The sequence below is a fragment of the Aspergillus caelatus genome (assembly GCF_009193585.1).
Source record: "Aspergillus caelatus strain CBS 763.97 unplaced genomic scaffold BDV27scaffold_22, whole genome shotgun sequence".
Taxonomy (NCBI): Eukaryota; Fungi; Ascomycota; class Eurotiomycetes; order Eurotiales; family Aspergillaceae; genus Aspergillus; species Aspergillus caelatus.
In genome coordinates, this window is record NW_022475285.1 from 61,448 (window position 1) to 88,319 (window position 26,872).

The following is a 26,872-nucleotide window of genomic DNA, read 5'->3' on the forward strand; positions in this document are numbered from 1 at the left end:
TTATTCCATGGGGTGTCTCACTTTCAAAAAGTAAAGAAATTGGCCGCTGGAGTTGTGATCCAAAGGCATTCTCCGCTTCACCTCTGGGAGGTTGACACCTGCAGCTTGAGCATCTGCCATCGGGCGAACAAGCAAACATGGTCACAACAGTCTTCGCAGACTCATCGCGTTTTGTACCGCAAGGACTCGACCCCGCTACAAACAAGGAGCTGTCGGAAATATGGACTCGTGTTCAGAGTCGAGTGTTGGCGCTAGCCGATGGGGACCAGCGCAAGATCAGGCCGCTCGGTGTGAACGATGTGCTGTCGCAGCTTGACGCGGCGCAGAAGAAAGACAACGTGTCTTCTTGGAAGCTCCAGGCCATTAAAGACTCATTCAACAAAACTTTACTGTTCATCCAGACGGTGGGCAGTATAGCAGCGGGCGCTGCGTCCCAGGTATGGCTTTCTCTAGTGTGGCTAAGTTGAATACGAGCTAACAGTCGGGAAGGCGTTTGGACCTTCAGAGCTATGTTTCAATGCGCTCACCTTTGCGATCCAAGCATGGCAGGGTTATCAAGGCATTTTCGAAGAAATAGCCGGGCTGCTGGAGAAATGTACCGAATATCTAGGCCGCTTAGAGTACCACGTCCACGGCGGTATGGACACGAAATTGAGTAAAGTCGCGTGTCAGCACTTGCTCCTCTTCGTGGAAATTTGCGATCGAACTGTTAAACTCCGCTCAAAGAGAAGAAAGCTGCTTGCGGGGGCCAAAATATTGTTCCTGCAGGATAATGGGGTCAATGATTTGCTAACCAGAATGGAGAGTCTCGTAGATAAAGAGAATCGCCTGGTGGTTGCGCAGACATTTGCGCTTGCCTCAGACGCTGCAACCAACTCAAAGGCGAATCTCTCTCTCATGCAAGGCCTTGTGGATTCGTTTGCAGACGACAGAGCTGAGCAGAAGAAGGAAAAGGATAAACAATACAGGGAGCAGGTCGTCCTGAAGGCACTGGCGTTTGATGAGACCAAGATGAATCAAGAAAGCGGGGCGCCAGAAGCTTTCTGGCAGACGATCTATCGCAACTATCTTAGGCAACGTGTAAGGGGCACCGGTGAATGGATTTTTAACGAACACAAATATGTTGCATGGGAGAAAGGACAGTCCGGTCGACCTATCCTGGCTATTGCGGGTGGTGAAGGAACTGGAAAGAGTTTCCTCACGTCCACTATCATCAAGCGTCTCAATCAGAGGAAGACTACAGAGAGCTCCGACCGTAGGATCTCAACCGGCTATTATTTTCTGGAAGGCAATTCTCGGGATGAGCTAAAAGATGTCACCAACCTCGAGACGGTCGCAAAGTCACTCGTTTGGCAGTTCAGTCAGTCTGAGAGGATCTATCTCAAGTCCGTCGCCCAAATCTGTGAACGCTATGGAGAGATCGACCCGGCAGACATTTCAAAGCACCTGATCTTCGGTAATAGGGATCTGGCCAACATGGACATCACATTTTATATTGTCATTGATGGGCTAGGTGACACAGTTGGAGAGGGCATGGCCAGGTTTTTACAGAGAGCTTCCATACCCATGCCCGGTCGCGACATCCGCGTTCTTGTAACCGGTGACCCCAGATGCTTTGAACAGTTAAGCCAAACTGGGAATGTTTCCTTTGATTACATATCTATCAGTACTGAAAATCGATCGGATGTTGAGAAGTTTATAGAGAACCGGATGGATAAGATGCCAGCATTGACCGATCGCGCCCGCTTGGGAATATCGGAGCTGAGAGACAATATTCGAGACAGACTGTGTGCACAAACTAAGGGCGACTACTTCAAGATAGATAGGACCCTCGACCATATCAGCTCCCTGGAATATAAAACAGACATCAAACAGGCTCTGGACGATGCAGGCAAGGAACGCTCACAGCAGATAACTGAGGAAATCGAAAGAATGAACGAAAGCCGCTCAGAAAAAGAACTGTTGGAAATCAATGAAATTGTACGCTGGATCGTTTACGGCAAGGATCTCCTCACGCCAAAGCAGATGTCTGCAGCTCTATATGTACGAAGTGGAGAGCCGTCATTGCTGCCTCTTGAGCAAAAGTTCAAGATCAAATACTCGCTTTTCGAAGTGGACAGGAATGGCAAGGTTGATTTCCGATCGTCTGAGATCGAGCGTTACATTCCGCTGAGAAAAACCACCCATGAGTTAGAGGATTCGTATGGTAAAGAAGCGGCACAAGCCGCAGAAGTTGCCATGGTCAAGCACTACCTTCTCACGGTGTGTCCTTCGGAGGTTTATACTAAGTTGAAGTTTGAAGCCTACCTCGCGCAACTGTTAAAGCCCAAGGGTAGCCGTATCAACAAGGATGATCCGCATACGGGTGAGACAAAGATGGCCTTAACTTGTTTAGACGTCTTGACAGAAGAGACTGATCGAAAACGAACGCGACTCCTTACTTATGCACGGAAATACCTCATAGATCATTTGTCAACTGTTGATCTAGCTCTGGCAGATATTGGTTGCAAGAGTGCAGTGGGTATACGCTTGGCGAAACTGTTTACCGAGGGCAGTTCAATCGATATCTTACTACATTGTGCTAAGTCTGTTGATGATCCTACTCTTCGATTCAAGATTCGACGTTATTGGCTTTACAGTAATGACAGTGTTAATACCATCCTCAGATGGTTTGGGGATTCTGCTGTTACCTCCGAGATTTCCGACACGGCGACACGGGCTTGGGTCGCGAATGTCGCGTCTGAGGCAGAGCCGGATGAGGATCTAATGAGACCTGCTGCAAAGAGAATGGCGGCGCATTTTCTGCAGGAGGCGCATTCGGAATCATTTACAAAGGACGCGTTTCTCTTCATTGCTGCCTTCGTAAATAAGGTACGTAGCGCTCGCTCGAAGGATCTCGAAATGCTAACCAAGTCTTAGATTGAGCGTCGCAAGGGTGTTGTAAACCACGAAGTGAATGACCCTAGCTATGTTTATTCGGTTGAAGAAATAGAGAATGTTGAAAATTGGTGTCAAACGGCGCTGGATGTCAAGAAAAAGAATTCTTTGTGGCACGTTCAAATGGGCAACCTGTTGGAGGTGCTTGGGCTCCCCAGGCTCGCTGAGGCTAGAGCTCGACAAGCCTTGATGCTTGATCCGCAAGACTGGCGAGCTTCATATTTGCTAGCAAAATTAGTCGGGACTAAGGAGGGAATCGAGATTCTAGCTGCGCCTATTGGGGAACGTCTTGCATCCGACACCCAGTGGCAACGAGATCCTGTCCAGCGTATCGGGTTTGCCAAGCTCCTATACATGTTTGGGCTACTTTACTGGGAAGACAGATGTGCGAGCAAAGCCATTGCATACTGCAAAATGGCAATGGAACTTGACCCTACGAACTATGAGCGGGTGACAATGGTACTGAGTTCTCTCGCTACCGAGGGCCGGTGGGAAGACATCATAGTATCTCTGAAAGCAGTCAAAAATTCAGCACACGTCTCACAGGGACTACCAGAGATGGTAATAGAGCTCTGGAACGCTGACCGGTTCCACCAGATTTTCCTACAAGCAGCGCTACGGACAAAGCACTTCGATCTCCTTGAGGAGACATACGAGCTTGCAATCAATCTCCTTCTAGAGCGCCAGGACCGTGCCATATTATGTCATACCCGATATTATTATGCCACAGCAATATACTCACCACGAGATCGAGAATCTAAGGCAATTGCTGAGTGGGAGAAGGTGTTGGTCGAAGTTCCCCAATCCCATTTGTATACTATTCTGCCGTTATTGGTTAGCAAACTCGGCCCCCTCTATCTCCGTAAGGCACGGACGTCGGGGGACGACATAAATGCTGCTTCTTCATACCTCCAGAAGCTTGAGACCTTAATTCCTGACGGAGCGCCTGGGGCCGACGCACTCCTCCCGCCGAAGCTTTATCTTGCGCGGTACTACCAGACACAGGGAGACGTGCTGCGAGCTAAACAAATCACTCGAGAGATCGTGAAGCAGGCTCTTGAAATACTGTCGGACGATGATGAAGACAATGACAAATACGCCTATTTTAATCTGTTGACTGTGTTTCTACCCTTAGAGGATAACAGGAATATGCTAGCAAGCTTAGCCATGATGTCACTCAACACTTCCGACACAGAAATCCTCCACTGTGATGGAGACTGCGGGAATTCCTGGTCATATTTGGGAGAAATGCTCTGGTGTAAGGATTGCATTGACTTCCAGATTGACAAGGAATGCCACCGGAAGCTTTGCGATGGCATCCTTCCGTTCACGGTTTGTGATAGGAGCCATGACTTTCTCCACATTCCTGGAAGGGAGTCGATCGTCCAGGAGATTCCAGTGGGCTGCGTGCCTTTCGGAGAAGCGGCTATCCCTTTGGACGAATGGATGGAGCTCATTAGAAGGAATTATGTTTACATTGAGCACTGATTCAGAAAAAGCCATCGTACATACTGTACATTCATTTACTGGCATCCTCTTTTCCTGGTTCACCCGAAGCACAGAGACCCTTGGTATACATGATTTTTTCCGTCGATATGTGGCACAAATCATTTAGATTCTGACGACCAAGGTATCCCTGGCATGTACAACTGGAATGACTGCTGGCACCATAGGTGGCCATGCTGACTCCTTTTCGGCACCAGTCCCTGCTGCACAATAGGGCTGGTGCACTACTGTCAGCGGACAAAATAGGAATTTAACTATTGGTGCCCTCAGTTCTAAAATGAACCGACACGTGTGTTTACCTCGCATATAGAAAGACCCATCATTCCCCCCCACAGCCCACCTTCCTGCAGCATCCCGCTCATCTGTACGTGGACTATCTCCACCATGTTCCTCTCGTTGAGCGCCCCCTGGCGCCTCCTACACGCCATACTTCTCATAATAGCCCTCGTAAATGCCCAACAACCCTCAGAAGAAGACTTCTCTCCGGAGGACATAATAACACGCGATGTGTGCATTCTCGGCGGAGGCGCAACAGGCACCTACGCAGCGATCCGTCTAAAAGATATGAACAAAAGCACCGTAGTCGTCGAACGCAACGACCGTCTCGGCGGACATACAGAAACCCTCTACGTCGAGAACGGTGGCCATGTCGATTACGGCGTGCAAGGCGTTTTCAATTACGAGATCTCGAAGAATTTCTTCAGTCGACTTGGCGTACAATGGAAACCGCTCACGCCGGGCTCCCTCATCAATAAATACGTCGACTTCAAAACCGGACAAGAGGTCCCTCCTCCCGCCGGCATTCTAGACACCGTCGCAGCCCTCCTTGTATACCGTACTGCTATCCAGAAATTCGACTACCTCAAAGACGGCATCTATAACCTTCCGGATCCCGTCCCAGAAGAGCTCCTCTGGCCGTTTAGCAAGTTCGTCGAGAAATATAAGTTCGAAGGCGCCCTCAGCGTGATATACACCTTCGCCAATGCTTTAGGTGATATGCTAGCCAGTCCAACGCTATACGTTATCCAATTATTCGGTATCTCACATATTGACATTTTCCTCCAAGGAGGATACATCACGCCCAACAACGGGATGTACGAACTCTACCGCAAAGCCAGCGAGGTCCTAGACACAGACGTTCTATATAGCACCAAAGCCACAAAAACCATACGCTCAGACACCGAAATCAAACTAATCACCCAAGACACCTCGGGGAAGAAAAAACTCATCAAAGCCAAGAAACTCCTCATCACCTTCCCCCCTATTCCGGAGAATCTTAAAGGTTTCGACCTCTCCCCGGAAGAAATATCCCTCTCCACCAAACTCCTCTGGAAAACATACTATGTCGCCGTCCTCAAGAACACAGGAATCCCCAATAATATCAACGTCCAAAACGTCGACCCGGACCAGAATCCAGGTAATCTCCCACTAGCCCCCTTTCAATGGGCTCTCCAGGACATGGGTCCCAACAACTACCTCGCGAGCAAGACCATCGGGGACATGAACTTCACGGACACGCAAGCCCGGGACCTCATTGTTGCTGATTTACACCGCATGGGAACGGCGGGCACGTTTGATATCCGGGAAGATTGGGAGATAGCGGTGTTTGGGAACCATAATCCGACGTCGTTGATGGTGGGGGTGGAGGATATTCGGGATGGGTTTTATCGGAGGGTTTATGACTTGCAGGGAAAAAGGGGCACGTTCTGGACGGGGTTGACTCTTGTTTCGGATTATTCGGCTTTGTTGTGGCAGTATACGGAGTCTGTTGTTGGGGAGATGGTGAAAGGGGATTGAGGGTTGGTTTAGTTTTGTGGGAGGGATATACTAGTAGTGGGAGAGGTGTAGTGTAGTGTAGTGTGTGGGTTTGCGGTTGGGGGGTTTGGTGGCTTTGGACAAGTTTTGGTAGTCTGTTAGGTTTGATTTGTTGTAGTTGGCTATACCCGAATCTGGATTCGATTTTACGTGCCGTACCGCATGAGAATTTTCTCTGGTTGTAGAGACTGATCTTTGTGTGTTGTATCAAGGAGTATCTGTATCGAAAGCAGGGAATTTGGATTTTAGCTTCGTGAAGGTCGTGCGTGACGTGACCTTGTGGACGTTAGTCCTCAGCCTCTCAAGCCACAACACATAATGCCCTGTCCAGAGGGTTCATCCTTGTAGATATATCATATACACACCATAGATCGAGATATTATCCGAGCATGAATAGATCACTTGACGAAGTTTCATGGTCAAAATAGTCTATTAACGTGAATTATATACAGTTCTCATGATATATTTATACAATATTTTACAAACCCTACATTAAGTTATATGTAATACATGCAGTCACCCAACCTTACCAGCCTGATCCTCGTCAATGACCCATTTCTGTTCCCCAGCTGGTGTAGTGTCCATCCGGAAAGCATATCTCTTATCGAGTCCGACCAAGTAATCCCTGCGAGCAGCACTAGTCCAGTCATAGGTACCGTAGAAACTAGGTAAAATAGGACTATCGACAAGCCACACAAGCACCGAGCCAAGCGACTGCGGGACCCTGGGTCCCTTGAACTTTCCATATCGTGTGATGAAGACCAGGACGAGGGCAATGGCCATGCATGATACCATTATCAGGGCGACGATGAATGATGGAAGGGACCGGACTATACTCCATGTGGTGCGTATGATTTGGGCATCGTTGTCTGTTATCGGTTTCGGGAGGGGTTTGAGGTACATGTCCTTTTGAAGGGTGAAGTATGCTGCGAAGAGCCATTGGTAGACCTGTTTTGTGGCATCGGTGAGGCGGTCCGGGTCGATAGTTGTTAGTTCCGCGTTCATGGTTTGGTAGACTAGCTTGATTAGGGAACGGAGCCAGTCGGATGGGAATAATTTCGGCTCATTTGCAATGGTGCCGTTTGCTGAGCTGTCTTGGATTGAGGCGAGAAAGTGTTGGTGGTAGTTTGCTAGGTTTGATGTCACGTTGTCCACTAGATGTCCGGTCGTGATTGCGCTGTCGATGGGGTAGTAATACTGTAGTATTCCACTGGGGTCGAATCCAATTGTGAAATTCTGTATTCTAGGTATCGGTTGGCATTGCAAAGCGAGTGTTGAATGCAAGCCTGTGTTGGAGCTCGCGGAATTCGTTGCAAGAACGGTCAGTGTGGCGTTTTTAGTCACGCCACTCGGTGCTAGTAGCTGGATTGAATATGGTTCACTTGCGTTGTTATTGACAGATGGTGTACCCTCCATGCCCTCAGTATCTCTAACGGTGAGGTGGGGGTTGCTCGAATCCTCATAATACTCATCTTTCGAGAGACCTTGAGTAAATGGGACTTGATGACAATTCAAGTCAGCTCCAATACCCAACGTCACAGCTTCGTACCTATGTTCCATATTATCCGTATGGACAGAGAACGGCACAAATGAATAGTCCGGCGAGGTCCAAGGAAGCAACGACACTGAATTCAACAGGGTCGATTCAATAGGACCGTATTGGAAGAAGGCGGGGACGGTGCTGGAGTTGAGAATGGTGGAATGATCGTAGCGTAACTCGACAGCCTGGGTAGGCCAGGCTGCTCCCGTGCGGCTTTGGGTAAATAGCGCGCCTAGAACAGCTGGAAGCCCTGTGTTAATGATGCAGCACAGTGAGACCAGACTGAGTACGAAGGAGCGCGAGCGTATAGAGCGGAAGAACACGGTAACTGGGGTTTGGGAGGAAAGATTTAGCAGCAAGGAATTTTTCGCATCAACTCCCCCTTTTTGGAGATGAATCCATGGCTCGAGGATACTAAGGTTTATGTAGATAGAATTGAACAAAGCTCGCATCATGGAAGCGATAAGAGACGGCAGGATGTTCAAAGCAACAGACAATCGATCTGACGCAGAATCTGAAAGCCGTCGAAGTCGGTGATCTTTTGAGCACAATATGAACATTACTGCCATGAAACAGATAACCGCTAACAAGGCAAGAAGTTCAGCGATGAATATGGGTTTTGATAAGAAATGGAGCCTGGCATCTGGACGTGATGCTTTCCTACTCGCCGGTTTGTTGGCTAGCACTTTCTCCCGTAGCGTTCTTGACGGGGCTTCTCCGGGAAGAAACCCCAGTTTTCGGCCCGATGGCTCATGATACCAGTAACATCGCCATCCACGCAGCTTACGATTAAGTTGCCGTGCGGTGGATTGATCAGTGTACGTGGCAAACGCCTGAACACCAGCTGGGTTAAATAGGTGTGCCACGATGCTGCACATGGCTGCGATCGACCCCGGGTCAGACTTGAGTATGTTCTCACGCGATGGGTAGAAAAGAGCAAGCAAGATACATGTGACTGCCCCAAGAAGAAGGATTACCTCTGATGCAATTGCAGGGAAGGTAATGACCAGGACGGCCACTTGGTCAGTTGCGCCAACGCCTTGAATAGGAGTATACGCTGCATTTGTGTTAAAGAGGCGGCTCAGCAGACGTGCAAAACCGAGCTTCATAACCGTACGAATTTTAGATATGAACTCGTCTCTGGAGATGGGGACTTGTGAGTACTGCGCAGAGGTAGAGCATAGGGGACTATGGCCTGCTATTCCAAGGCCACATCGGTCAAGAGAATGGTTTGTCAACGTTCCATTGCCAGAGGGGCAAACATTACCCGTAGGGCAGATGCCTTTTTTGAGATATGCTTTAAATCCAGCTATATCCAATTGCGAACTATCGAGAGCGGACATGGAGCCTTTATCGACAACAATTGCGACTACCGAGCCATTGGCCTGCATGGAAACCTCCGCCTTGGCCGTATAATACCGCATGCCACACGAGAATAACTGAGCCTTGGGTGTTTGTCCAGCTAAGCGACCGGTACTTATTGCATCAATGTCGAGGAGGAATCCATATAAATCAAGTGGCGCACACGGGATCGTATCAAGCTCCCAGCGTCGGGCCTGTAGTGGAGTCGCTGTCAGGTCGAAGATGCCGCTGTAGTTCACATTTAAGGTGCAGTCCTGGGAAGAATCCGAAAGTGATGTCAAGCGCATGTCATGAAGCGCATAGGTTAAGGTAGAGTAATTGGAATAATCAGCAGGGGTCCCCCCGACGCTCACAGTAACATTCGCCGTGGGTGAGTTACTGATTGGCAAATCGGAGCATGTAAGGTCGGTCCAGTACACCGTAAGATTAAGTTTCCATAAAGCCGTGGAGAGTGCATCATCAGAGGGAAGTTCCACTGGTGGGATGGCGAAGTGTGAGAGACGCGACGGTGTCTCTCCAGAATCTCCCCTTGTAAGAGAATAAAGACTCATGTTCCGTTGCGAAGATATCCATTCGGCTTGCTCTCCGACCGCCACCAGTTCCGGCCAACTTCTCAAGGTCGCGTCAGAAGACATTGGGACGCTATCAAGGTCCAGCACAGCGCTCAGTGTAGCGGGCAGCATTAGCTGTACTAGAATATTAATGATAGACACGCCCAGCACCACCCAGTGTTTTCTTCTCGCTGATGAGAAAGGCGTTGATATAAACGGACCAAAGATATAATTAGCGGAAAGCACGTCAGCAGGAAAGATCTGCTCTTGAGATAGCTGGAAGTAGGGTTCCAAACGGAAGACATCGTAGACCGTAAAAGACCAAAGGATCACCAACGACAAACCGAGGATGGTTGGAACATATTGGGATGCAAACAAAACATGGTTTGGTACATCATCCGTGTCGTCGTAGAATAAGAGGCCACCTCTGGTGTCACTGTACTGTCGAAGCAGCTCGAGAGCTAGCAGCATTAGGCCCATGACCGAGGCCAGGAAAAGCAGGTAAGTCGGGCGGAGCGTCCTTGGGCGCCATCCTGTCCCTGTCACCGACCTCTCCGGTTTAGACTCATCTTTCCACCACCACATCGCACCCGGCGGCCTTTCGGGTTCCGCAATAGAACTGTTGTCGGCGGTATCTCAGGGCACCTCCCCGTAGCTTTGTCCCCTGATTGTGGGGGTGGTTCCGCTACTCCCGACGGAACGAAAAGGAACCAGAGGCATTGGATTAATCAGGAATGGCCAAATTTAGGTGACATCGCATCCGATCCAGTCAGAAGCCGTAGGGACCATTCCTCGATCTCTGATATTAATCAATGTCTCACAGTCAAGCCGAGGAATATCGTGTGGGGGGACTTAATATTGGCCCATCGAGAGGTTCGAAATGGATTTTTAAGGTTTAACGAACGACGGCGGATTCCAGTGCCGATGGGGATCCACGTGATTAAATGAAGGACCCACGGGCGGCTACTATACTTAGTACGGAATTATTGCGTCGTCATCTCTGCCAGGCACGTGCATGGAATCAATCAGGGGCACTTTCACAGGACTTGAGCATCTGAAACGAAGAATCTATATTTGTATATGTTTTCATAAGTTTGGTATACTAGTATATAGTACCTTCCGATTAACATCCAGATTTGTCTCACGCACAAGTGGTATCCAGCTATTCGACCATTTCATTGCAATGGCAACCTGAATCTGCGTGGAATAGAGAAATATATACATGTCCGATCGCTCAACACGAAGAGCATCAATCCACAACAATCAATATCCAGCAACTCGATTACTAGATGACATTACTTACAGTGATCACGATCGTTCCACTTTATGTCTTCACGTCTTTAGACCCTTTTAAATTCTATATATACTCCAATCCGTTGGACTCCGTAAAGGCTGTTGGTAATCCTGTTGTCTTTTGTTTATTTACCCAGTGTGTATCGTTATGGCCTGAACCGGAACTCAGATCTAGGAGGAACTACTTATTGGATGTATACGGCTAATAGATGAGAAAATTATATCCTATATTGTTGTTGAGGAGCATGTGAGATCTCCTAGGAGCGACCGTATGAATTGTCAGCATGAGCCTGTGGTCCAGGATATCCATGTCAGCCGTCTGCACCCTGAGTTCACTTAGTGAGGCGTGGGCACCTGTTGTCTGAACGTCGATCGGACTAAAGTCTAAGACCAGTTTCTCAAGGATCAACATGGTGCACATAACAGACTTTCGCGTGATCATCGTGGGTGGCTCAAGCGCTGACCGGGCACTCGCACACAGCTTGCAGCGATGCGCAATTGATTTGGTCGTTCTGGAAGCCAATGATAACATTGCGCACCAAGTCGGAGCTTCAATTGGGATCCTCACAACGGGACCTGGATCTGGGATCAACTTGCCCCTTCAACTGAAAGCTATGTCAAGGAGTCAGGGTATGCTGACCGATCTACCACACATGAGTCCAAATGTCGGCCACGGCGGCAATAGTGTGGTTGAAACTGCTGCATCGCTGGCAAACGAAGTGACTCGACTTGAATCGGGCGTAACTATTAAGGATATCATAATGTCATAATTTGCAGCACCTACTACCCTATTTGTCCAATTACCTGACATACCTATCGTCTCAGATACTCGTCAAGGGCGAGTTTCTTGATTTCCCGTTGCTTCCCGTCAGGCCTGGGCAAGGAACTATGCCGTATGTCCGATGGGGCTGACTAGGCTGAAAATACACTCGTTTCGATAGTGAAGTGTGCATTGTCATGTGTCCCCTTATCGGGTTATTCGCGTATGTTATTGTCTTGATGAGTCCCCTTTCTGAGAAGGTTCTTCGCATGGTTCTTTCACTTCTCCGGAAAGGCTCCTGGAGCGCTACCGCAAGACCCATGATCTTGTAAGTGAAGACCGTTTCTGTGTCAACAATGTCATTTCCCACAGATAGCACAAGATATGCTGACATGATGCAATAACCATAGTCCAGTGCTGCTGGGCATCGCAATTTCCGTGGATTTGGTTGCTCATCCCCTTGTCCTTTATGATTAAATATCTGCGCCCACCGGTCGCTAAGCTCCTCCCCGAAATCCAACCAGATGCGCTCGGGACCTTCCTCCCCGCGCTGATTGCAGGGTATTATGGTCCCCCAACTTGGGCAATTTCTTCCCGAAGACTATCGCCATGCGCCAATTGCTTCAACGCCATCTGGCAAGCTATTCCCCATCACCGTGCAGGCTCCCTTCCGCCTTCTGGAGAAATGCGCGCATCCCCGCCCACCAACAATCTGCGCTACTAGCATTCGTGGCATGTATCTGTCGTGCGCTCTGATCTCTGGATTGACCTTTGGTTCACACTCGGCGCTCGCTTCCGGACGGGTTGTTCATGACTAGTTGTATTCTTGCCAGGGTTGCAGCGAATACCAACTTCCCGTGACGACCTTTGCTGACGGTGTTGCGACATTTCTCAAGTACAATGTGGCGATCGCGAAGGCAAGCGGATTTGTTTGGCTGGGGATGAGAATTGGCGAATTGAAGAAACCCGTCTCGTGGTGGAAGGTGATTGGGGGGATTCGCGGGAAACCACTGCGACTTTGCCCCTGGCTTGGGGACGGAGGAGAGGAACTTTAGCTAAGATTGCACCGATAGAGTCGCGTTCGAAGGAGAATTGATTCTAGCGTTGTTTCTGTATGTATACAAAAGTCGATAGGAGAAAAACACCTTGCGATCCAACCTTGCGACGACTTCCAAGCAAATAGTAGTCCTTCTCTTGACAATCTCGGGCGCAATCACCTCAACAGAGAACAATTGAGATTGGATTTGTTCCACCGCGACTCACACGACCAATGCGACCCGCTTCTGACTTTTTATTCCTTCATTTGATGAGATTCTCCGCATCGCGGGGGAAATTTGTTTGTCGCATCTCGTCGAGAATGATCTCATAACCCGCGGGGTAAATGGCCTTTTAGGGCTGGCCGATCGATGGCGGACCGGATATTACTTACCCTACAAACTCGAAGAAGAAGTTACCCGCCGGTAACTTGCCGTATTTACCCTGAATGGTAATCAGGGAGACCAATGCGAAAAAGAACTCGCCGCAGAATTGCCCAATTTAGATGATCCCCTCACTTTCCTCTCCAGACCAAAACATCCATCATTGAGCTGGAAACTCCGCCAAACTGCAATTATGGAGAACAAACATCCCACCATGAATGGTTATATACCCCGCCTCCAACGGAGGTCCAGCAACATAAAGGGGCCCTGGAGCCCTCCAACAGATCCAGAATCATCAATCCATTCTCCCTCACAATCCCATAGACACCATGGCCCCTGCTACCCTCAAAGTCGCCATCGCTGGCCTCGGCCGCATGGGTGCTCGTCACGCTCACCACTTCTATGCCCTCACTCCCCGCGCCGAAGTTGTCGCCGCTTCTTCTCCTGTGCAACATGAGCTGGACTGGGCCAAGGAAAACCTTGGTGGCGCTCGCACTTACCTCGACTATGATGAGATGCTTGAAAAGGAGCAGGCGAACGGTCTGCAAGCTGTGGTGATTGCATCCGCTACCAGTGTACACGCCGAGCAGGCCATCAAGGCTATCCGTCGTGGATTACACGTTCTGTGTGAGAAGCCACTGAGCATCAATGTGGACGAGGTGTGTCTTCACTGCTCTGACCTACTTCCCCTGAGAAAAAGAAGAAGAGAGAAAAAGACGAAGACTAACTTGAACCGTACAACAGTCCCAATCCGTCGTCGACGCCTACAATGAGTCTATCCAGAAGTTCCCCAACCAAAAAGTCATGTGCGGTTTCTCCCGCCGCTTCGACGCTTCCTACCGTGACGCTTTCAACAAGATGAACGACGGCCTAATCGGCACCCCCAGCGTCTTCCGCTCCCAGACCTGCGACAAGCTCGACCCCTCGGGTTTCTTCGTCGAATACGCTCAGTTCTCCGGCGGTATCTTCGTCGACTGCTCTATCCACGATATTGACCTTGCACTGTGGTTCTACGGCACAGACTCCGTTGTGAAGTCCGTCACTGCTATCGGTATCACTGCCGTCTCCCCCGAATTGAGAAAGTATAACGACCGTGACAACGCACTCGGTATTGTCGAGTTTTACGGTGGAAAGATCGCACAGCTGTACTGTAGCCGCATGATGGCTGCTGGACAGGAAGACAGTATGTTTCTTTCTTTCTTTTTTCTTTTTTTCTTTTTTTTTTTTTTTTTATCTTGCTATACAGAAGAACGAAAAGACAACTAACAAACACACAGGCACCGAGATCATCGGTACACAGGGCAAGCTGGCTGTCAACACCCAGCCCATCTCCAACTTAGTCAACATCTACGAGTCGACCGGTATTCGTCGCGAGATCCCCCCACACTACTATGGGCGATTCCGGGAGGCCTTCATCACTGAGGCCAATGAGTTCACCGCGGCCTGTCTCGACAACACCGAGCTGCCTGTCAAGCTGGAGGGCGCTGTCGCCGCTGTCCGGATCGGAGCTGCTCTACAGGAGAGTTTGATCTCGGGTAAGAAGATTGAGTTCGATGAGCAGGGCAACCGAATCTAGGGGGATGTGAGGAAATTGGGATTAAGCATTTTACGGGATTATCTATTCTGGTAATAGAGATTATGTTTGATAGAATTTAAAATAGACGACTTTATGCAATGCACGTGATGCGCATTTTTGTTACTTTATTTGACTTCTATATTTCCGTCAAGAATTTCCTAACACTTGATATCTGAAGTATGGCATTGGTGCTAGTTCTTTTTTCAGCAATTCAATACACTCTACCGAGGGTGAAAATATAGTAGGTGCTAGTTGCAAGACGGGAGGTGGCTTCGCCAGGTCTTATGGAATGAAAGGCCGTAGGCTTCTTTGACAAGCGTCTGTAGTCTAGTGTCCTATAGAAGACGACCGTGCTATTATGAATGTGACTTGAAGATACCAGGGAGATACTACCTTGATTGTATGACAGAAGGTACAGAGAATGAAGACAAGTATTGCATTAAAAAAAAAAAAAAAAAAAAAAAACTCCTAACAGAGAGAATATATTGGGCCTAAAAGTACAAATTGTCGTTCGTCCACGCCAAACACCCAATATTTCATAAAGTCCCAATTTCTTGAAATGCTCTCACACAACTGGTGGAGGTGTTTGGAGAGATAGCTCGAGTGCGCACCATGGTCGAATGGAAGAGGATGCGTTTCGTATTTAAGGATGGAACTGCCATCCTGTCGATAAAATGATGGGAGATCGGTCCCTGGAAATCCTCTTTTATATCGAATTTGATTAGGCCTGTAGTATACTACTTCTGCAAGAGAAGTTTAAACTTAATGATTTGGTTCAGAATATTCCAATATTGAAGCTGACATCTGAAGATATCCTGGGAACATTCTGCCACTGCCTTTCCACGAGAGTCGGGGACCGACAAACTCCTCAATCCGTGTGGGGTTTATAATGAGATATACCAAGCATGAGCTCCAGTTGCACGAAAGAGAGCATACAAGTTCCAACAAAATTTGATATCCCACTCCAAGATACTGGTACAAGAACGTAAAGAGGAACTGCGGCAATAGTAAGGAAGACACTTAGGCCGGTATATATCCAACACTTGAGCAGAAGATAACGTGTTGGACGAAGGTCGTTGATTATTGGCCATATCGAGGTGCCTATTCCAAGGGATTGAAGAATAGTAGATGCTATGAGTTGGTAGAAATCGGAATCCGTCGCTCTCCCAGGAATGGCTTCAGCGTTAAACGCAGCCATATAAGCGAAAATAGAAGCAGCCATACAAGCGAGAACAAAAAAAGCCATGTAAAAAGACGGAACGAAGAAAGCAACTACAGATGTTATTTTTGTATGTCCTGAAGCGGCGGCTGGTGGATTAGAAGTCAATGAATTATTTGGAGATTTGGCTGAGATTGTTATTGTCCTGTTCTCCTGTTAGTACAAAGCCTCTGATGAAAAGAAGGGTAATGGGGCCTACTGCTGATTAATGGTACTATTCCAGTTGGCGAGAGGCTTGTACTCATGTCCCAAATATTCACAAGCTCTCTCGAGGACGCCATCTATTTTACCAAGCATGGTTTTGAGTTGAAGAATCTTTTCCCCGGCATAGTTCTTGTCGTCTGCACGTCTGACACGCTCGTCTAGATTGTACATTTCCTCCACTATAGCACGCAACCCTTTCTTGGCGTGCTCCTCCACACCTAATGGGGGCTCGTCGGAGGAAGAAGCTAGGTGATACTCTTCTTCATCCTGGGCGTTGTAACAAGCGTTCAGTCGCAAATATATGGTGTCCCGGTAATATGTAGTTCGCTCGGGTCTTGACATCAGATCTAAAAGATCGTTCAACTTAAGCTCACTCACGAACCGATCAACCCGCAATTTGAATCTCAACTCTTTCAGAGGATCGTTTTCGATACGGTCAAAATATCCTTTTGTGAGCTTCTCAAACCTTTCAGCACCTGCGGGATCACCCTTATATTTGAGTGTCTTTAAAACCACACGATCGAGGATGAGAAAGGACTTAGCAATTGCCTCCAGTAATTTAATTTCATGTCGATTTGAAGGATATTCTCGGTTTCTTTGATGTCCATTCATCCTATACCAACGTAACTCCCGATTGCGTAGGATAGAAATGGGTTCCCCAAATTTGATGTTAAAAAAAAAAAAAGCTGAGGTTGAAAGGAAAATTATTGGAAAGAATGAAATGACCAAGGCAGTTATGTTAGGAATATAAATGGGCTATCATTACCCCGCTGACACGTGCGGGCAGATAATACGTCGAAAGGCTGAACTTATATAGCTGTATTATATGACAAGTTTCCGAGTAGATTGTACAGGTAATTATGATCTGATGATTGAAGTGGCCGAGACGCCCAGTGCTTTCTCTAGGATTTTACATAGAAAAGCAAGTACCTCGGTCTGACAAGAGGAGGCTAATTCTGCAGGTTCGGGGCGATCGAGGCTCAGCACAAGGCTCAGCACGAAGCTCAGTACGAGGCAGAAGCAAGGCTTAGCAGTCGGAGGAGGAAGCCCTACCATGGAATCTCTTAGATACGTGAGTTCTGACGTAAGGATCTAAAATAGTTGTACAGATTTCGGCAGAAATTATACAAGATCAATGGATCCACTTCTAGATACATTTCACTAATAACCTTTGCCAGGCAACACTTGCAATAACAGATCGATCCTGAGATTGATATAATGGAACAAACTCGTGCCGGCACTTAGGCAGGGGCCATGGTAGGAGAACGGAAGGAAGACGTGTTTTAGGCGACATATAGATTTACCGGACTGCAGCCAAAGATAGAGGCCTATGTGAAACGATTCTGAATAAACATGAATGGGGTACGCACTACTCAAATAATGAAACACTAGTTACACACCAGCTATCTATATCTATATGCTATTTACATCTGAGAAGCTGATCATATGAGAGATGAAAGGCTTTATATGTCAGAAGAATCTTCATTTTCAATCCCATCCCCATGCTTCCAGCAACATTTTCTCCACCTTTCCCGTCGGAAAGGCATGTTCCTGACGCATGGTTCTCAAAACGCCTAGCAGGGCTTCCTGCTCCCTACGATCACTGAAGTACTCCCCACACAACGTGATACCCATTAAGGCTTCAATGAAAGCCGGTGGAGATTGACGATTACACATCGCGATGCCACACAGTCGGCGCACAATATCCTTAATGGTACTAGCCAGCTGTCTTTGGCTAGAGACAGACCCGGGTCCTAAGTTCGGCCGACTTTGATCGAAGGCAACTAACAGGATGCGAGCTAGTTCTAAATGTGTGGTCCCTGTGACATGGCAGCTCTCCAGATGCCAGATCTCTGGGAAGATCTGTCCGGAGTTGGTATCAGGTTCTCGGTAGCACATGGGCTCGAATGATTTCGGGAGGGCTAGGGTTAAATCACGTTCGTAATTCCGTAGCTCGTGCCATCGGGAGGGGTCATGACGGCGACGTGAGGTTTGGTCCGCATTATGGATGTAGCTGCTGCCGTAGCAGTATTCGAGAAGGTCGGCGCAGAAGATGACGAGTCTGTCTGCCCAGATAACGTCCTCGGCGGGTGATAGGTTGCGGAACGCATCGCAGTGGTTCATGGGGAAGTTGAGTGGGCGTTGTTTCATGAATGAGGTAAAGAGCTCTTGACGCAGGGCGACCCAGAATGCGGCCTGTCGAAGGCCATCTGGTCTGGGGACGTGAGGAATGGCATAAGGCCATAAGATGTTAGTTTGGGGAGTGGGAGAGGATAGCGGGTGGGAGGGCGAATCCGGTGGTTGTGGTGCATGGACCAAGTGGACGCCTGGGCCATAGAGGTCTTCCTGTGATGGATAGACGGGAGGGGAGCTGTGCGGTAAAGTTGCCACTAGTGGTACTTGTGCATTAATAAACATGTTTAGCATGCCTAGGAAAACTTCAGTATCCTCCTCGCCTTCGTGGAGGGGAGCGTCCATTTCTTCGTCGGTGCGAAGAATGATTGCTGCTGCTAGAAGAGCTTCATTATGAATCTGTTCTGGATCCATGCTGAGCCGAAGGAGGTCTTTGATGCATTCATTGTGATAGTAGACGGCAGATTCCTCGCTCAAGTTTGGTAGTAGATGGCCCTGCCACTCCACGACGCCGGCAGAGTTGCGATACCTTTGTAAGCGAGTCAGATGGCGGGCTGAGGTAGTCAGAATGGCATTGAGCAGAGTGGGCGAGGAACGGGCCCGTTGCGGCACCAGACGGCTGAAATGACGTTCGTTGTCACATAAATCAAACCGAGGGCCAATGACCTCAGCAAAATAGCGTAGGAGGATTGCTTGAAGGCGGATGTCAGTATCTCCAACGAAGACGACGGGTCTGTGCATCTCGCTATGGCCCTCAGTAGGTGCTCTGCTTGCACCTCCATGTCGCGCGGCCGTATTCGAGCTTGCCAACGTAGCCATTGCCGATACAGCTGTTGTCTGTCCTTGGGTCCCACATTGCGTAGCATTTTTAGTAGAATTGTTTTGGCCCAGGGCATGAAATCGCGCAAGCACTGATTGAGTTCCTACGGCGGCCCCAGCCCGAAAGGAAACCTCTTCGCCGTCAATCCCTCCGTTTTCAGAATCACTCGCCGAGTCGTAGCCCGAGATGACGTCTACAGTCTCGTCGATAAATCTCAGCCGGGCTATAATGACCTATTAGATTCTAATCGTTTTCTTTTCGTGCGGCTTGGCCGATAAAGAACTTACCCGATCTACGACCCAGCTTTACCCAGACCTGGTCCGGAGCAAAGGCCTGGTCATACTTTGCACGGCTACCCGGACGAAATTGAATCGGATGATTCTTGCGAGGGTTGCGGCGGACGCATGTCCAGCCGTGTCGTTTACAGGGCTCACATTGGTCGGTTTCATACGTACCTAAGAAATTTAGCTTGGGTCTAGCCTTCCGCCTCGCAGCCCAAATACTTACACCGAAGATGCTTGGATCGGCAATTGATACATGGGGTTTGAAGTGGCACTGGCCGACCCCGTGGGGAGACTGACGGCGGCAGTGGGGGTTCGGGCGAGGCCATTCTTCTATTGGCCGTGGGGAAGGGGAAGATGTAGAAAATAGTCCCTGGATTACCCCTTTCATTCCAGAGGGTAACTAGAATGGCAGAAGAGTACCTGCGGTCGAATGATAACAGAGAGAGGACACAGTCATCGGGACAGAATTGCCTCACGGGAGGATATCGGGCAACTTGGCGCCGAGAGAAAAAGCCAATCATTCTCTCCAATTGGAGGTCCACCGATCATCATATCGTCTCCCCGCGTTTCCAAGGCCGCGGGAACAATCCTACAGGTCCCAGCCAATCAGAATCCTGTTAATACGTCGAAGGAGACCCATATTGCGTTTGTATGGCCTCGTCTAGATGTATACCAACAGAGATAGATGCTGGGCGACGTTATAATCATGTTTATAAAAGGGTCGTGCAACTCTTTTTCTATATAACTGCAATTGCCTGTGGATTGAAAACATAACCCATCGTCTTCTTTGATTCAATTGCCCTATACTATAGCAACTAACTATGGCCCCAGACGATGAGACAAAACCCCAATATCCAATGACTACAATGGACGACCCTAAAAAGGCGAACTTGCCAGAAAATGCACACATTGAAGTGGCCGCCGGTAGTCTAACCACGGAAACTGACATCGACGACCTCCCGGTTACTATGTTCGTATGGCTTGTCGCCTTTACCGCTTCGATTGCTGGAATGTTGTTCGGTTACGATACTGGGATCATTAGTGCTGTTCTCGTCTACATCCACGATGGGTTAGACAACCGCATGCTCACTAGCAACGAGAAGGAATTAGTCACGTCCCTCTGCTCGGGAGGCGCGTTCTTTGGAGCCATTGTAGCCGGACTGACGGCAGATAAGGTATGGATATGCTACCTAAAAATCGAAAAAGTTAGCTAATTATTTGTCTCGTGAAAAATAGCTGGGACGCAAAGCAGCCATCTATTTCGGTTGCGCATTGTTTACGATCGGAGCCGTCCTTCAAGGAGCTGCATACACAATTGCCCAAATGGCCGTGGGTCGGGTTGTAGTTGGCTTTGGTGTGGGATCAGCTGCCATGGTGGTGCCTTTGTATATTGCTGAGGTAGCACCTGCGAAGGCCCGTGGACGACTTATTGGCCTGAATAACATGTCAATCACAGGTGGTCAGGTAATCTCCTATGCTATTGGAGCTGCCTTTGCCAATGTCAACCATGGCTGGCGATACATGGTGGGGCTCGGGGCATTGCCAGCCCTAATCCTGGCAGCTCTTATGCCTTTCTGCCCGGAGTCGCCACGTCACTTGGTATACAACCATCGCCAAGAGGAGGCCAGGGACGTGCTCCGTAGAGTCTACGGGCATCCATCGGATGTTCAGCTGGCTTCCGTTTTAGCCTCGATCTCCGCCGCCTGTGATGAAGCTCGGGAGATCAACGAGGGCGCGACGAGGTGGACCAAGATCAAGCAGCTTCATACTGTACCTAGCAATCTCCGGGCATTGGTCAGTGCATGTGGCTTGATGGTCATCTCGCAACTCTCGGGGTTCAATACGCTCATGTACTACTCATCCACCCTGTTTGCATTAGTAGGCTTCGATAACCCCACCGCGGTAGGGATCGTCGTTGCTGGAACTAACTTCATCATGACCTGGGTCAACATGATGGTGATCGACAAAATGGGTCGTCGCCGACTACTCTTATCCACTGCCTGGGGTATGTCCGTCGGTCTTATTGCGATAGCGGTAGCATTTTGCTTTATTCCGGTCGACCTCGACACCCTCGATCTGAAGAGCAGCAGTGTATCACCTCCGGCAATAGTCGTCCTAGTGTTCATTATCTGGTTCGTGATCTTCTATGGTGTCTCGGTCGGCAACACAGCATGGATGAGCACAGATTTCTTCCCATTGGAGGTCCGCGCGATGGGCACCATGTGGATCACCTGCTCTAGCTGGGGAAGCAATGTCATCGTATCCAGCACTTTTTTGTCTATGATGAAGAGTATGACTCCGTCTGGAGCATTCGGGTTCTATGCCGGCATTTGCGGTGCTGGGTACATTTTGATATACTTCTTCTATCCGGAGGTGTCTGGGTTGTCGCTGGAAGAGATCAAGGAGGTGTTCAAACATGGGTTTGGGGTGAGATACGCTCGGAATCTGCGCAAAGAGCGCAAGGGTATTATCCAGGAGAGGTTGAGGATACAAGGCAAGACGGTTGTTGTAGGACATTGAGATTATGTGAACTTAGACAACGGATAAAGTAGCGTGCAATCAATTTTTATGTACTTTATTGAGGAACTATCAAGGCAAGTGCTTTGTGATCGACATAGATGTCCTGTCGCTTTAGTGACAATCATGCGTGAATGAATAGCTACTAGTCTCTACCTGATGAAGGTTGCGATATGCTAAGTTCAATATTGGTGCCCGAAAAAGTTCCCAAAATGTCTATGTGATCATATGTCTCCGTACCTTTGCCTGCTAAAGATCGGGAACCAAGCGCCTTTTCAGCCAAACGACACCTTAACGTGCGCATGGCTTTTTTCCATGTCATTCGCAATGGCACCCACCTAGAAACTGCTGTAGAGCTTGTGTTCCTCGTTTGGATTTGCCGTTCATTACGTCGAGTGCCAGTACTAGGCCGACACTGCCAAGTCCTCCATAGCCCCCAGCCCCGATAAAGCATGAATAAATCTATTCCTGTTTGTGTCGCTTGTTACCCAAGGTGTCCCAGAGCCGGAGTAACTTTATAACGGGTGGGCACCATGTATCTGCATTGATAACTTCTTGAGAGCTATGTGATGAAACTTTTCTGTGTCTCTCTCAAGCCTTGGTGGATATGGATCTATATTCTCGACTCAATAAACGGGAAATAAGACGGTTTTATTGCAGGCTATGTCTGACAAAGACAGCTCTTTCACATTCTCAACTGAGAACCACATGATGACTGCCGCTTCAATCCCTTTCACAACTTGGTAGGCCACCGTTACAGCTGCTGAGGATCTTAGGTGACACCAACAAGAATCCCCGTTGGGCTTGGTTACTCCAAATGAGAATAACATAACAGCGGACATAAAAATTAAAGTATCATCATATGCCATGATTTCAACACTCCTGAGTCACTGCCAGACTGGCTAGGCCATAAACCTGCCATGATCACTACATGGTGTATATGCCGAGTAGCCTGGACAGCCTAGACTCTATAACCTGGTTGAACAGGTATGACAGTAGAACTTCCGTGTCCTTCATGTATATTGATATTACAACTAATGTGTCCTACTTATTTACCTGCTCAAATTCAAATCACTTGCCGGAGAAACATACTCCTGACTTATGCTTGCGCAATCCAGACCTGCATGTTTAGTTCGGTTACAGTTGCACGGAATATTTTCAAGGTTGACAAAGCGGTTGCAACGTGGTACTAACTGAAGATAACGGAAGATTGTATTCTCATGTTAAAGTAGTACATGGCTATGCTTCTGCTGCGGAGCATGATATGAACCGCTCGCGTTAGCACTATTAGATAACTTAATACTGCTTTAGTCGGTTCTTGTGGCTGTCATAAGTGACCATCTTGATAAGCTACTTACGACTCAAGAGCTGGGAACATGTATACAGTTAATCTTTTAGAAATGCTGCAAAGATATCCTTTACCGCTTGGGTTGAAGTAAATTCTGTAGGTTCGTATGTACGTATAAAATAATTCTGTAGGTGTGTATGTACGTACAAAGCAATTTCTATACAACAAGTCTAGAAGAAGTCATTCAATATAGAGCAATCTCTTCAGAGACCATCTCAGGGCACTCCAACGGAATCAAGTGCTTCACATCCTCAAGAACCCTCAACGAAGTCTTGACACCATTTTCTTCAAGAAATCGGCAGACCTCAGCCTCAACTCGCTCTCTTGGCTCGACAACATCCAATTCCCCAACAAGTACACTCGCCCGAATACCACCGTGACCAATGTAAGCCAGAGCCCTCCTCACACCCCCGGAAACATCTTCCGCCATACCATACGTAGGCCAGGCTTCCTTAGCAAGTTTATTCCCACTCAAGCTGTCATGAATCACCAACTCGATATCGTTTTCGCTTAAATTCTTAGAGTTCGCGAGGACGTTCTCAGTCGTCCACCTGACCGATTCGTTGGTCTTATAGGCAAGCTTTTGTTGTTCTTTCATTTCCGGTGGGAGGCTGAGGGCTGTTGGTGGCGCTGGTGCTACTAGGACTAGGCCTTTAAGTTCTCGAAGCAGATTCTCATGGAGGGCAGATAGCGTGGCCAGAGCTACTTTGCCTCCCATCGAGTGGCCGACGAATAGAAAGCCGTGATTGAAAAGGTCCTTCGTTCCGACGTCTTGTTTCAACCTCTCTAGTGCGAGAGCAACATCGGAAGCCATTGTTGTAGCCGAATATGCGTTTCCATTTTCCTCAGACGGACCTGTAGACTTGCCCCAGCCCCGAATGTCGATAGCAAGAATCGGATAAATAGTACTTAGGGAAGTTGGTGAATCATGCGATGTGAGCTTATGCCATGTTGAAGAAGACCCGCCCCAGTAATGGAGGAAAACCAGAAGTGGCTTTTGACTGTCGGGTGAAGGGCGAGATATACGCGCGTGAAGGGATATATCAGAGGAGAGTCTTAAGAAGATGGACTCCATTTTCTTGATGTGTTTAGGCTATTCTTGCTTGCAGCTTCGTATGAATGTCTTTCCAGTTTTCTTGATACAGAGCCTCCTAAACTGTGATCAACACCTCCATATATATTGACATATGGTGATTGTTGGTCTGTTCGAATTGATTTCTTGTGACTCACATGCTTACAAATTAATTACAGTGTTGGGACGTTATTTGGAATTATGTCCCCATCATTTATATGTATAGTACCTATGTCAGCAAATGCGGAATGATACCGCTGGGCACATAAGCATTCTGGAGTCGACTATCGAATGTAAGTAACTGAAGTAAGCTAAGCCCTAGGTGATCCTGTCAGCGGTTTGGTTGTTATTATTGGTGGCTAGGCTAGAGTGGGTCTTAATGCTTGTTATTAACCTACTTTGGTCTGATATGGAGGCGGTCAGGACTGAAGATTAACGGGAATAAATTAGTATATTGGGATGGGTGTTTGGTCATAAATTTGTGTGATTTTTAAAAGAATATTTCTAGTGTGCTTGGTTGTGTGAGACAAGTGACATATCAACGGGGTTCAACCAAGGGGGGTAGATCAATTGTACAATATACAAACAAATGTTGAGGTTAAGTTGATACTGATGTATTGGAAGAGCTATGAGTCTGCTTATGCTATTTACTCTTGAAGAGGCATTTGCTACACAGTACTAGTGGTAATAGACAGTAATACAAGGTCCAATAGCATCAGAGTAGGAGAAGGACACCCATGCTTGAAGGTCGGTGCAATTATTGAGGTCCATATGTGGTCTAGAGCTCAAATCATTAGCTTATCTCAAAAGGACTGGTATATATTCAGGACTAGAAGAGGGACCTACACATATGAAGTCAAATTGTCAATGTATGATTGTGCATGCTCATGGAGCCCATGTCGTCGGAAGAACTCGACCACGACCCTTGCGACAACCAGATCGTTCATCCCAGTAGTAGGGAAATATATCTTAGGCTGCGGATATGCCTTACCAGGTAATATCTCTAAATTGAACAACATTGGGAGAATGTTGCATGGATCACCCCGGTTCCCAGGTCGGTTCTGCTGTTCACGCAAACCATCCTTAATATCTAAAGGATTCCAGAGATCGCGTACCATGGCAAAGCCTGTCATCGTTTCGGGATCTGAGACCCGACCCCCAAGAGTCCAGAGGTCTTCGGCATTCTCGATGCTTACTTGAAACTGTGCAATGTAGAATTTGAATCGAGTTTTGTGAGGCTCGACAAGGTCGCAAGATATCCAGTATGGGGCCGTAGTGGCTGGGACTGAGGCGAAGTATTCCTCGATAATGTCCATGGACTCAGTGAAAGCACCCATTTTATCAACGTTGCGCACTGCGCTCAACATTAACTGGGCACGAGAAATGCCGGTGGCTAGGGATTTCAGTTGAGGATAGAAATATAACTTGACTGTCACGTCATCATTGTTGAAATCTAGTGCCAGAAGGCTCTGCGATTTGGCAGGCTCTTCATCCAATATACCCCGTATTTGAAGTGTCTCTTCTTCTTGATCTGTCAATGAGACCTCATTCACTAGTCGATGATATAATTGCAGGTCTAGTTTCATGTCCAGCTGCTTGAAGCGGTTCAAAGCTTCGCCGAGAGCATGTCGGTTGCATACATCGTGACCGGTACTAGTAATGAGGGTTGTCGGCTCGAAGCCCATTCGAACAGTCTTCCCAATCTTTCTAAAGTTCTGGCTGAACTCCAGTGGCCCTAGGCCGCTGAAGACACTTTTGTAGAGCTTATGACGCTCGATATCAGGCCATGGACCTAGAAAGGGTATGATGTGTAGGCCGTAGAGACATAGATATTGATACTGCTGGTGCACACTGTATTTGCACTGTGACAAGAGCTTCCCTAGCATCGGTGCCGTGTTGTGCCACCACTGATGCTGGTCAAAGTTTGGGAAACTGAGATACTTGCTAAGAAGGCCATATGGTTTTGGGTCATCGTTGTTAGTCGATGTTTGTCGCTTGCCATCGCCCCTCAGCAGTATATAGGCTGTCATAGCCTGTAAAGGACAAGGTGGTTGTAAAGCTTCAAGGTGAAAGAAATACGAGTAGGAAAGGAGGTCGACTGAAGGTGGAGATAGAAAGTGTGCTACTTCGGTCAATGAACTATGCGAAGCTGCACATAGAGATCGAATCCCTGCCCTGTGAAAAGTCAACCAAGGCCTCATCGAAGGTAGTTTGGTCTCGGAAAGAGCCACAGGATCCCCAAGCACGAGGAATGAATATCTGACGTACGGTTTGCGAGTCACATCTTAGTGACTAGTCATTGCAGGGTATGTGCTCTGTTGTGGAGATTCTCGTTACCGAGTAGTAACCCAACCTGTTGTAATTCGTCCTTAATTAGACCCCTTCGAAATTTGCATAATACCCCAATTACAAGAGGCTCTTCTTATGCAATATCACGGGTAAAGCTATATGTCATTCTCCCACATTTCGTGATCTACGTAGTGGGGTTGCTTTCATGTACACTTAGGAGATACATTA

At 48.1% G+C, this 26,872-nt stretch overlaps 10 protein-coding genes across 10 annotated transcripts; 5 read left to right on the forward strand and 5 right to left on the reverse strand.

Moving 5' to 3' along the window:
- Positions 1-137: 137 nt before the first annotated feature.
- Positions 138-4,425, forward strand: BDV27DRAFT_141959 (uncharacterized protein; the record flags this gene model as incomplete). Its single annotated transcript, XM_032069891.1, has 5 exons — positions 138-411; positions 542-2,365; positions 2,396-2,871; positions 2,920-3,498; positions 3,535-4,425. 5 exons carry the CDS (start codon positions 138-140, stop codon positions 4,423-4,425), a joined length of 4,044 nt encoding a protein of 1,347 aa, XP_031931510.1.
- Positions 4,426-4,827: 402 nt separating this feature from the next.
- On the forward strand, positions 4,828-6,252 carry BDV27DRAFT_167971 (uncharacterized protein; the record flags this gene model as incomplete). The annotated part of the gene is made up of 1 exon (XM_032074644.1): positions 4,828-6,252. One exon carries the CDS (start codon positions 4,828-4,830, stop codon positions 6,238-6,240), a length of 1,413 nt encoding a protein of 470 aa, XP_031931511.1. The 3' UTR covers positions 6,241-6,252.
- A 458-nt stretch (positions 6,253-6,710) lies between these two features.
- BDV27DRAFT_122320 (DUF3433 domain-containing protein) lies at positions 6,711-10,575 on the reverse strand. Its single transcript, XM_032065594.1, has one exon. The coding sequence runs from the start codon at positions 10,294-10,296 to the stop codon at positions 6,775-6,777; it is 3,522 nt and encodes a 1,173-aa protein (XP_031931512.1). The 5' UTR covers positions 10,297-10,575; the 3' UTR covers positions 6,711-6,774.
- Positions 10,576-11,414: 839 nt separating this feature from the next.
- On the forward strand, positions 11,415-12,488 carry BDV27DRAFT_153985 (uncharacterized protein; the record flags this gene model as incomplete). The annotated part of the gene is made up of 2 exons (XM_032071886.1): positions 11,415-11,634; positions 12,175-12,488. 2 exons carry the CDS (start codon positions 11,415-11,417, stop codon positions 12,486-12,488), a joined length of 534 nt encoding a protein of 177 aa, XP_031931513.1.
- Positions 12,489-13,383: 895 nt separating this feature from the next.
- On the forward strand, positions 13,384-14,758 carry BDV27DRAFT_167973 (uncharacterized protein; the record flags this gene model as incomplete). Its single annotated transcript, XM_032074645.1, has 3 exons — positions 13,384-13,841; positions 13,927-14,365; positions 14,460-14,758. The coding sequence occupies exons 1-3, from the start codon at positions 13,512-13,514 to the stop codon at positions 14,756-14,758; spliced, it is 1,068 nt and encodes a 355-aa protein (XP_031931514.1). The 5' UTR covers positions 13,384-13,511.
- A 752-nt stretch (positions 14,759-15,510) lies between these two features.
- On the reverse strand, positions 15,511-16,904 carry BDV27DRAFT_122323 (uncharacterized protein). The gene is made up of 2 exons (XM_032065595.1): positions 16,177-16,904; positions 15,511-16,122 (listed from the first exon to the last, which is right to left on the reverse strand). The coding sequence occupies exons 1-2, from the start codon at positions 16,791-16,793 to the stop codon at positions 15,627-15,629; spliced, it is 1,113 nt and encodes a 370-aa protein (XP_031931515.1). The 5' UTR covers positions 16,794-16,904; the 3' UTR covers positions 15,511-15,626.
- A 765-nt stretch (positions 16,905-17,669) lies between these two features.
- Positions 17,670-19,744, reverse strand: BDV27DRAFT_167975 (Zn(II)2Cys6 transcription factor; the record flags this gene model as incomplete). Its single annotated transcript, XM_032074646.1, has 3 exons — positions 17,670-19,357; positions 19,422-19,589; positions 19,642-19,744. 3 exons carry the CDS (start codon positions 19,742-19,744, stop codon positions 17,670-17,672), a joined length of 1,959 nt encoding a protein of 652 aa, XP_031931516.1.
- Positions 19,745-20,239: 495 nt separating this feature from the next.
- On the forward strand, positions 20,240-21,938 carry BDV27DRAFT_153989 (general substrate transporter; the record flags this gene model as incomplete). The annotated part of the gene is made up of 2 exons (XM_032071887.1): positions 20,240-20,593; positions 20,655-21,938. 2 exons carry the CDS (start codon positions 20,240-20,242, stop codon positions 21,936-21,938), a joined length of 1,638 nt encoding a protein of 545 aa, XP_031931517.1.
- Positions 21,939-23,467: 1,529 nt separating this feature from the next.
- BDV27DRAFT_167976 (alpha/beta fold hydrolase) lies at positions 23,468-24,358 on the reverse strand (the record flags this gene model as incomplete). The annotated part of the gene is made up of 1 exon (XM_032074647.1): positions 23,468-24,358. One exon carries the CDS (start codon positions 24,356-24,358, stop codon positions 23,468-23,470), a length of 891 nt encoding a protein of 296 aa, XP_031931518.1.
- An 839-nt stretch (positions 24,359-25,197) lies between these two features.
- BDV27DRAFT_153991 (aromatic prenyltransferase) lies at positions 25,198-26,385 on the reverse strand (the record flags this gene model as incomplete). Its single annotated transcript, XM_032071888.1, has 1 exon — positions 25,198-26,385. The coding sequence occupies one exon, from the start codon at positions 26,383-26,385 to the stop codon at positions 25,198-25,200; it is 1,188 nt and encodes a 395-aa protein (XP_031931519.1).
- Between the last annotated feature and the right edge of the window lie 487 nt (positions 26,386-26,872).